We start from the raw sequence: 10,701 nt of genomic DNA on the forward strand, positions 1-10,701 counted from the left end.
GTTGTTGCCCTTGTTCTGGTTGTTGCCCTTGTCCTATTTGTTGCTCTTGTCCTAGTTGTTGCCCTTTTTCTGGTTGTTGCCCTTGTCCTATTTTTTGCACTTGTCCTGGTTGTTGCCCTTGTCCTGGGTGCTGTGGAGAAGTTGGGTAGTACCCTTGTTGCCATTGTCCTATCTGTTGCCCTTGTCCTGGCTGCTGCCGAGAAGTTCGGTAGTACCCTTGTTGCCTTTGTCCTGGCTGCTGCAGAGAAGTTCGGTAGTACCCTTGTTGCCCTTGTCCTGGCTGCTGCAGAGAAGTTGGATAGTACCATTGTTGCCCTTGTCCTAGTTCTTGCCATTTTCCTGGCTGTTGTGGAGAAGCTTGGCCTGGATAATATGACCCCTGCTGAGGAGATATTACACTTGGGTAATACCCTTGTACTGTTTGTGAAGATGTTCCCCCAAATATTCCTTGTTGGAGTTGCTGCAGTTGCGTGGTCTCGCGATGGTAGAAGGATCCGCCCTTGGGCGGCACCGCGGTTTGCCCATATTGTCTTGCGACTTGGCTGAGGGCGACGGGGCGACACTTGGCACTAATATCTCGGAGCTGCTGGCAGCACCGCATCTGGAGCCCCGTGCTCCATGGCAGCCGGCCGGCCAACTGTTGGTCCACGACCAGCCGGCATGCCTCAAGCGAACTCTCCTGGAGCTCGCGCTCGCACTGTAGTTGCTTAGAGGCCTCACCTTCAGCGACGGTGAGAGACACGAGGCCAATGACTACTGTCGCAAAGAGGACCAACCGCTTAGCCATTTCAGTGGACTGTCAGTGAATTGATCTCTATTTTGTGGTGCTCGGTGTTGTGGGTGATGATGAGATTGTGGGGATTGGTTGGGCTTTTATAGGGACGTGGTGAAGGTTCATGACAATGGTTGTGTGTACGGTGATGTTAGTTCAGCCTAAGAAACACAAGAAGAATAAAGTCAGTTGTAAAAGAGCAATTTGCCAACACAAAAGAAGCTGGATAAGCAAGGAGCAATTGGAGCTTTGCAAAACAGATTTTTGGACGGTCTGCTAAAGCCACGTAATCAGTTCAATCCTAATTCTGGCTTTTGGGTACTGTTTACAGAAGTGTAGACGTTTGTATATCGATCTGCTATTTTTATCTAAAAGAAGTGGTTATGCAGTGGAAGGTAGCTTGCATGGATAAGGAAAGTTGATAAATCATCTTTCAAAATCACATTTATGTTTTGTTTCTTTTCATGTAGTTGAATTTTTAGGCAACACAAATGCATGCTATGACTCACAATATCTATCCAATGACTCGCAACATTTATGTGTGCTATGACGCACCGTACCAAAAGCTGGTAGAATTTTTGGGCTTATGTAAACACCTTTCGATGACAAGACTCAACTAACTGAAACCTTTGGTCATTCATGTCTAAAATTAACATAGGATCTTGAGAGAAAACTCGCGTCAATTAGTTTGATTTACACCAGAATAGGGGATTTTTCCACTTCCCAAATGAGTTCAAGTAATGTGGATTTAATTGTCCATTATATCCTCCTCCTATGTTTAACCTCTTATGTTCTTCTATGATCTCCATGTGTTTCTTCCTCGCCCCCGCCCCTCTGCATGTCCATTGTCTTTCCCTGGCCTTTGTAGACGGTGCACTTCTTCTCTCCTTGGCATTATCACTTGCAGGCCATCACTAATACTCCCTTATAACTAGATGTACCCCACATGTTGTCGTGGAAATGTTTTGCAGTATATTTGAATGAAATTTGGTTATATGAAACATTTATATTTGGAGTAATAGTGTGAGAACCAAAACTGAAAACACATATGATTTATTCGGTTTGATTATTGTATATCTGTGAAATTTTATCAAATAAATAGCCTAGTAAAATGAAAATTTTGATGCATGGTTGCTTGTTGAAGTGGACATTTTTCCATGCATGCTACATGCTGAGGTGGCATGCTTGCATGTTGAGGAAAATATGTTATTTAGATATAGAAGATTGCGGCTGTGTAACTGCAACTTTGAGTTGGCTGTTTGTTTCTTGTCGATATTAACAAAACATATAATAAAACTAAGCTTCATTATCTCTGTTAATTAATACTCCCTTCATTTCTAAATATTTGTCTTTCTAGACATTTCAAATGAAGCTTGTTGAAATGCCTAGAAAGACAAGTATTTAGGAACGGAGGGAGTACATCCCTTTCATCTCCCATAGTCCAACATAATCCAGGTACACTCCTAGCAGGCCCGGGCCAAGGCATGTGCAACCCGTTCGAACCACACAGGGCCCATGATTTGCAGGGGGTTTGAATTTCAGCCCATACGCTGGAGGCACCCGAGCAGAACCGCTCAGCCTGAAAAATAAATCTATATGGGATATTCCGGCGTTGCTTTTGAGATCGAACCGGCGACCTCACGCGAGCCTAAATAAACATCGACCACCTCAGCTACATTTTCTATGTGAAGCAAAATGGAATAAATGCTACTGGAATTATATAAGACTCCTTGTCCGCTCGTTCGTTTGTAAACCTTTAACTCCATAGTTAGCGTTCTTTTTAGTCTTTTCATGCAGAATGATGATTTGAGGCGTCATGAGAAACAGTTTAGCATACCATCTAAAGAAAGACACCTTAGCTTGGAAGGTATCCTGAAGTGTTTTCCCTTATTGCCTTTATATAGGTAGGTTTTAAGACATTTTTTGATGGAAACGCCATGGGAAAAAATTAAGGCAAATTTTCTAAAATATTTCAAATATAACTTTGATGAAAAAAGGACTAAGAAATTGTACTCGATCATGGATGATGTTTTGATCATATGTTGCAGTGCATCTCTTTGCCGGACGTTCTTCTAATGGTAGGCCCACTTTTAGAGTTTGGCACAGGGCCCCTAAGTTTGCCGGCCCGACCCTGACTCCTAATACACATCTTGTGGTTGCTAAATTATGCTTTGTTAACCTTAATCATTGTATCAGCAACAAAAAGAGATAGCCATGAAAGCAAATAAACTGTTGAACAAATAATAAAACAGGCAAAAGATAGATTGTCATAATCCACCTCAACAACAAATGCAGACATCCCCACAAGAAAAAACACAAACGTGCTCAATCCTCCAATGCCGCCTTGCCTCTAGGTTTGGTGCAAAAACTTGTGTATATTACTTCTCTTTCCACTCATAACTAATAGAAACTTGTATTAACAACAAAGCATTCATCACCACTAGAGATTGTAATTGTTTGCCTGAGGCGAGGATGCATCAATGGGGAAGCGGATCAACTAGGAAAGAATTCCTGGAAAAAACTAGGAAGGAATCCAAGTGAAGTCATGCATGCAGAAAATTTGGCAATAGTTGTTTATTGTGTCACATAATCCGCCATTTATTAATTGTGTTTAGCATGCAATCAATTCTAAGTATAACTTAATAGTACTAAAAATACAATTATAGTTATAATTATAGTTATACTAAGTGCAGTACAAAATATGTAAAACTTAACAACCGCTATGTCTTAACTACAAGCGAGCAAAAAACAAAATGGTGGGCACTCGCAGAGGAGGCCGGGAGAAACCACCGGAGAACTATGTAAAACTTAATGTTGATGCGGTCTTAATCATTCTCGAGAAGAATGACGCTTCAGGTGTGGTGCTTCATGATAATCATGGCAGGCAAGCAACTGCGTTGTAACCTACATCAACTCGGCTACCATGGTAGAGGCTATCGCCCTCTGAAATAGCCTGGTCCTTGCTGGACAGGTGGGGTGTAACACAATTCTATTGAATTCAAATTCCATGATGTTGCCGGCACGATGAAGAATGGAGGCAATTCAATTGGTGTTGCGTCTGCAATTTACGAAGAATGCTCCTTTCTATGTCAAGGTTTTGTGAATGTCAAATTCGATCATTGTCCTAGGGAAGCCAATCAAATTGCGCATATTTTAGCTTGTAATTCTAATGTTTCTCTTACTAACAGGCGGCAGCTAGCAGGAATCTTCCCTTTTTTATCTTAATGAAATCAGCAACCGATGTAACTTTTACACCTTATGAATAAAGTCACCATGATGGCTTTTCCCTTAAAAAGAAAGTGTCAACGCAAAACTTATTCACTTCAAAATTGTCACCATCCAGTCATTTAGAACATGACATTGTACTATCACTTATAACTACACGCCCTCCCATCCAAAATAAATGTTGTGGTTTTAGTTCAAACTAAAACCACGGCATTTATGTTGAAAAGTTAAAAGCGTGCATTTTTAAGTTCCAAAAAGATTCCTTAATAAAAATGTGATGCACTGAAAATGAAAATGAAATGTGGTGATCCATAATTTCAAATCGTGATGTGCCCTCGACCTGCAAATAAAAGCATTTTCCCATAAGAGTTTTCAAGATTTATTTTGTATTCCTGTGCCGTGTACATGCATACATTAGTGACTTTTTTGGGAGTTTTGTGAATCACGCGTTTTAAATTTTGAAAGTAAAAGAGTTACGGGATACTTAACCGGTTCTGCCGAATAAACTCATTTCATTATTCATTGCCTTTTCATTATCACTGTCATTTCCGCATGGAGGATTGTGATTACAGGTCACACTTATTATCAGAGCTCACACATTGCATCGACCAATCAGCTAGCCTAGTAGTAGTACTGGTCGGCGGAGAAGACGCTACACTCCTGGGGCTCGATCCGGCACGCGGTCGGCAGCCGCACCTTCGTCAACCTCACGCGACCGGCCTGCGGCTTCTGCTGCGCCCCCTCGCCGGAGAACCCTTCTCCCTGCTGCCGCTGCGGCCTCTTGTGACAGAGCACCTGTCCTTGCCGCTGGCCACCACGCCCGACGGTCACCCCGTGGTAGCCTCCTCCCTGCTGCTGCTGCTGGCTTCCTCCTGTCTCACTGCCATACTGCCCCCCTTGTACCTCCTGCCGCTGCTCCGGCTCCGTGGACTCGCCGGAACATCCCTGCTCTTGTTGACGCTCCCCCGACGAGCCGTGGCGCCCTTCTCCCAGCGGCGGCATGGACTGCTCGTAGTCCCGCACCATGCCGCGGAGGGCGGCGCAGCGGCACTCGCGGCTGACGCTCTCGAGCTGCCGGCAGCACCGCTCCCTGGCGCCCCACTGCGCCTGAAACAACGGGACGCCGACGGCGCCCTCGCCGGCGCGACCGGTCAGCTGCTGCTCGAGGATCTGCCGGCACGCGAGGAGCGGCTTCTCCCGGACCTCGCCCCGGCACTGCGCGTCCGTGAGGCTCTGCTCGAGCACGCCTTGGGCGGCGGAGACGGACACCAGAGCCGCCAGGAACACCGCGAAGAAGACGAACTTGCCCATATCGAGTCCAGTACGAAATGTGGTTGCGTTTCCGATTGTGGTTTATTTGTTGTGTGGTGAGATGCTGAAGAGATTGAGATTGAAACTGAGACGATCACGTTGCAGTGACAAATTTTGGAGTCTGCTATAAACGATTTCCGGATAATGTCGGATGAGCTGGAAAGTTGCTTTTACTGCCAACAATCTTATCGTGTAAGTATGGATGTAGCACTCAGCATGTAACGTCTTTTGCACTAGTCATGAGTCACGATGATGAGGATCATGTATGGAATTATCCATAATAATAGTTCCTTGAAAAATCTCATCTATGATAATCTTGTTCTGGCTGCATGCATCATTCTGATGCAGAGGCCGGGGATGATCCTCCTTTTAAAAAAATGATAATCTTGTTTGTACTTTGTACACTTTGCAATGAATTTTGAGGGTTTCCTAAATCTGATATAGGAACTATGCAAAGGGTTAATCAATCAGCTTTAGCTGTACTTTTCCTTTGGAGTTTCCCTTGTTTTGAGTGGTATTTCAGGAGGAACTGGCCAACGCTGGGTATCGAAGTTGCAGTGACAAATTCAGACCACTGTGACCATCTGGATTCTCTCTTCCAAACCAAAATACTTAACTGATAAGACGGGAAGATATGTTAATACTACTCCGGTCACTTCGGTGAGGTGCTGCAACGCTGTCCGACCACTGCCCTATTCAACTTCAGTGTGAAGCCAATAAGAAACTTCCATTGCCGGTAGGGCACTAGCCTGTCTGCCGTGGTCTGCATGCTAGACTGTCGAAATCATCATAAAATTCATGGTCTGCATGCTTGACTGTCTGAAATCATGCTAAATTCCAGTGGAAACTCCCGTGTGCGAAAAGTACAATGCGTGAAGCATGGCAAGACTTGCTCTGGCCGGCGCTTTCTACTTGGTGGATGAGTTTCGGGTTGGCCGGATACAAAGGGTAGTGGTATGTTTACTCCTTTGGCTCTGCAGCTATTGTTCCACCGTGATGTCTGGTTCAAAAGAGTGAAGATGTCACTGTTAGAGTAGAACGAGAGAAGTAATGAAACTGTGTGTCCTTTATTACTAAGATGAGATCTGCTATTTATACAAAGGGAAGAGACACCACTAGGAAGGCGTCTGTTCAGGGAGGTGCCTATTCGACAGGGATCCGACGCAGCAGATGCAACTGCCTGCTGTTAGTAAAAGCAGGGATTATCCCTTAATTAATAATCATTAATTAATCCTAACAGTCACCACAGAGTAGAAAAATTGACAACTGTATTCGATGCTGAAAATGATGACCCTTTTTATCAGTTTACAGATATATGCTGGGGGCAATCTATGGAAGGTCAAAATAATAATGAAAATTTTCTTGTGTTCTTTGTTTTGACAAAATCGGCACAAGATAGTGTTCCATTGCTTTTGTTTGAGACTGGAACTATATGATAGACTAGTGTAAAGCCTGCGCTTCGCTGCAGATATTATTAGGCGATTTTAGTCAGTTTTATTTTGAAATGTTTATATATATAATTTGTATTTTAGCAAGTATAGAGTTGCAAAGTTTAAATATTTTTGAAGTGCATAAGAAATTGAGATGTAAAATTTTGCGATAGTATTTCCCTGCCGTCGATGAGTCTCATAGTCTTCTAATTTATTTCGCTTTTGCGATAGTATTTCCCTGCTGTGGGCAACTCTCATAGTCTCCTGATTTTCATTGACTAGTACTCCCTCCGTTCCCAAATACTTGTCTTTCTAGACATTTCAAATGGTTACAACATACGGATATATGTAGTCATATTTTAGAGTGTAGATTTACTCATTTTACTTCGTACGTAGTCATTTGTTGAAATCTTTAGAAAGACAAATATTTGGGAACGGAGGGAGTACATCATAGGTGCATGGTACACAATTGCAGTTCCTACTTGTATGGCGCCCCCAACCAGCAGCTGGTATTGATTTTCTTTGCCTGGCCATGGAGATCAGACGATGGCTCCTCCAGTTTCTTGCCCTTCTCACCATGACCACTGCCCTTCTTTTGAACCCATCCGCTTCCACTTCCAGCTCCATCAGCACCGTCGACGACCTCCCCACTCTCCTATCATTCAAATCCCTCATCACGAAGGATCCCTTGGGCGCACTCTCCTCATGGACAATCAACAGCAGCTCCAACGGCAGTACTCATGGCTTCTGCAGCTGGACCGGCGTGAAATGCAGCAGGACTCACCTGGGCAGTGTCATGGCACCGCGCTTACAAGGTCTTAGCCTCTCCGGGACGGTTTCACCATTTCTTGGGAACCTCTCCCGCCTCCGCGTACTCGATTTGTCCAACAACAAGCTTGAAGGTCAGATCCCTCCTAGCCTTGGTAACTGCTTTGCTCTCCGCAGGCTCAACCTGAGCATGAACTCCCTGTCCGGTGCCATCCCTCCCGCCATGGGAAACCTGTCAAAGCTGCTTGCTATGGGTATTAGCATCAACAATATCTCGGGTACCATTCCTCTTTCGTTTGCAGATCTTGCTACAGTCACCGTGTTAAGTATAACAAGTAACTCTGTGCATGGGCCAATACCACCATGGCTTGGCAATTTGACAGCGCTGAAACGTTTGAGCATGGCTGAGAATATGATGAGCGGCCATGTTCCACCAACTTTGTCTAAGCTTATCAACCTTCAATATCTGACTCTAGCAGTCAATAACCTGCAAGGTTTGATCCCTCCAGTGTTATTTAATATGTCGTCACTTGAGTACCTCAATTTTGGGTCAAACCAACTGTCAGGCTCTCTACCACAAGATATTGGCTCTATGCTTCCTAACCTGACAGTTTTCAGTGTATTCTACAACAAATTTGAAGGCCAGATTCCTGCCTCCTTGTCAAACATATCTGGTCTTGAACTTATCGTTCTCCATGGGAATAGATTTCGGGGACAGATCCCATCAAATATTGGCCAAAATGGATGTTTGATTGCATTTGCAGTAGGGGACAATGAGCTGCAGGCTACAGAGTCAAGGGATTGGGATTTTCTGACCTCCTTGGCTAACTGCAGCCGCCTATTTTCTGTAGGTCTTCAACTGAATAACCTTTCAGGGATTTTGCCAAATAGCATCAGTAATCTGTCGCAAAAACTTGAAACTCTTAAAGCAGGAGGAAACCAAATTGCTGGGCATATACCTACAGGCATAGGAAGATATTACCAACTCACGATGCTTGCGTTTGAGGAAAACCTTTTCACAGGAACCATCCCTTCAGATATAGGAAAGCTATCCAACCTCAAAGCACTATCTCTATCTCAGAATAGATGCCATGGGGAGATTCCATCGTCAATAGGCAACATATCACAACTAAGTCTGCTAACCCTTTCAGCCAACAATTTGGAGGGTAGCATTCCAGCTACTTTTGGCAACCTTACTGAGTTAATCTCCCTGGACCTTTCCTTGAACCTCTTGAGTGGGCAAATCCCAGAAGTGTTGAATCCCTCAAAAAGAAACGAATTTTGGTGTGAATCAACTAGGGATTTGAGAGGGGATTTGAGAGAGGAGTTCACAATACAGAGAACTGGAGCAACTTCATGAGCTGCCGTCCATTCCTTTCCTTATCTCTATCTTCCTTCTTTACACTCTTGTCCTCCTAACATTTATAATTTACACATTAGTACATCATACCAAATACAAATTTACCACTAAACTCAACACTTCCCCTCAAGATGGGGCAAACACATCATATAACCCCATCTTGCTACATAAGCTAGAAAACACTTTTTCAGCGAGACCTTTGGTCAAAATATCCGCTAGTTGGTTTGAAGAGCTCACATAATGCATACATATTATTCCTTGGTCAAGTTTCTCTTTGATAAAGTGTCGGTCAATTTCTATGTGCTTTGTTCTACAATGTTGAACCGGGTTATGTGCTATATCTAGCGCAGCCTTATTATCACAATACATCATCAATGGTCTTGCCTGGAATAGACCCAACTCCATCAGTATGATTTTTAGCCATAAGACTTCACATACTCCATGAGCGATAGCTCTGATCTGCTTCTGCAGTGGACCTTGCAACAACATTTTGTTTCTTACTACGCCAAGTAACTATGTTTCCTCCAACAAACGTACATTATCCTGACGTAGACCTTCTATCATCTAATGAACCGGCCCAATCAGCATCAGTATAACATTCTATTTGTAAATTGCCACTTGACTTATACAATAAACCTCGACCTGGGCACCCCTTTAAATACCGAATGATTCGATTTACTGCATCCATGTGGTGAGTTTTAGGACTATGCATAAACTGGCTCACCACGCTTACGGCAAAAGCTATATCAGGACGAGTATGCGGTAAATAGATCAAACGGCCAACAAGTCTCTGATATTGTTCCCGGTCAACAGGTTCCCCTAACTCACTAGTCAATCGGTGGTTTTGTTCAATGGGTGTTAATGCTGGACGACACCCAGACATACCAGTTTCTGACAACAGATCTAGCACATATTTTCTTTGAGATAGATAGATACCTCTTGAGCTTCGTGAGACTTCAATTCCAAGAAAGTACCTCATTTCTCCTAGATCCTTGACTTCGAACTCGTTCCTCAAATGTTGCTTCACTCTTTCAATACCTTGATCATCATCTCCTGTAATAACAATATCATCAACATAGACAATTAATATCGTCAATTTTCCACCACATATTTTATAAAATAAAGTATGGTCGGCATTGCTCTGGCTGAAACCCAATTTCAGCATAGCTTTTCTAAACCGACCGAACCACGCACGAGGAGATTGTTTTAGGCCATACAGTGAACGACGGAGTTTCAAGACCTTTCCTTCAGTTTGTACCGTGTTGAAACCTGGTGGTATATGCATATAAATTTCCTCCTGAAGGTCTCCATGTAAGAATGCATTTTTTACATCCATCTGAAACAAATTCCATCCAAGATTAGCTGCACAAGATATCAAAGTTCTTACTGTATTCATTTTTGCTACAGGGGCAAATGTTTCCTCATAATCAACACCACGAGTCTGTGTGCAGCCTTTGGCCACCAACCGAGCTTTATACCTTTCTATTTTACCTTCAGGGTTACACTTAATGGTATAAACCCATTTGCATCCGACTGGTTCCTTGCCCTTCGGCCATTCTACCAATTGCCATGTATTATTCTTTTCTAGAGCATACATTTCCTCCAACATTGCTGCTTTCCATTTAGGATCATTCACTGCATCCTTCCAATCTTTAGGTACTGATATGGAATCCAAGGATGCAATAAAGCTCCTAAAAGAGGAAGTACACCTGTCATACGAAACAAATTTTGCAAGATCATGTTTATATCCAACACAATCCTTCAGACGCGCGGGTACATCTACTTTTCTTTTTTTCTTTCATAAGGCAATTGGCTCATCATTTATTTGAGTACTA

The 10,701-nt window shown here is 43.3% G+C and overlaps 3 protein-coding genes across 8 annotated transcripts in view; 1 reads left to right on the forward strand and 2 right to left on the reverse strand.

Moving 5' to 3' along the window:
- Positions 1-1,375, reverse strand: part of LOC123165521 (glutenin, high molecular weight subunit 12-like) — an 11,648-nt gene extending 10,273 nt beyond the window's left edge. For 4 of the 6 annotated variants that reach the window (XM_044583481.1, XM_044583277.1, XM_044583347.1 and 1 more), the window contains exon 1: positions 9-1,375. In XM_044583481.1, the coding sequence (XP_044439416.1) occupies positions 9-787 (779 nt within the window). In that variant the 5' untranslated portion in view covers positions 788-1,375. Of the gene's footprint in view, positions 1-4 lie in introns of all 6 variants that reach the window. The other 2 variants (XM_044583535.1, XM_044583415.1) reach the window with 1 other exon arrangement.
- Positions 1,376-4,489: 3,114 nt separating this feature from the next.
- On the reverse strand, positions 4,490-5,419 carry LOC542918 (19 kDa globulin). Its single transcript, XM_044484274.1, has one exon. It carries the CDS (start codon positions 5,306-5,308, stop codon positions 4,619-4,621), a length of 690 nt encoding a protein of 229 aa, XP_044340209.1. The 5' UTR covers positions 5,309-5,419; the 3' UTR covers positions 4,490-4,618.
- A 1,851-nt stretch (positions 5,420-7,270) lies between these two features.
- LOC123040394 (probable LRR receptor-like serine/threonine-protein kinase At3g47570) lies at positions 7,271-9,301 on the forward strand. Its single transcript, XM_044463273.1, has one exon. The coding sequence runs from the start codon at positions 7,271-7,273 to the stop codon at positions 8,864-8,866; it is 1,596 nt and encodes a 531-aa protein (XP_044319208.1). The 3' UTR covers positions 8,867-9,301.
- Positions 9,302-10,701: the final 1,400 nt, after the last annotated feature.

Source organism: Triticum aestivum, chromosome 1A (genome assembly GCF_018294505.1).
Source record: "Triticum aestivum cultivar Chinese Spring chromosome 1A, IWGSC CS RefSeq v2.1, whole genome shotgun sequence".
Lineage (NCBI taxonomy): Eukaryota > Viridiplantae > Streptophyta > Magnoliopsida > Poales > Poaceae > Triticum > Triticum aestivum.

Coding starts and splice junctions, on each gene's coding strand:
- LOC123040394 (XM_044463273.1), top strand. CDS start 7,271: ATGGAGATCAGACGATGGCTCCTCCAGTTTCTTGCCCTTCTCACCATG.
- LOC542918 (XM_044484274.1), bottom strand. CDS start 5,308: ATGGGCAAGTTCGTCTTCTTCGCGGTGTTCCTGGCGGCTCTGGTGTCC.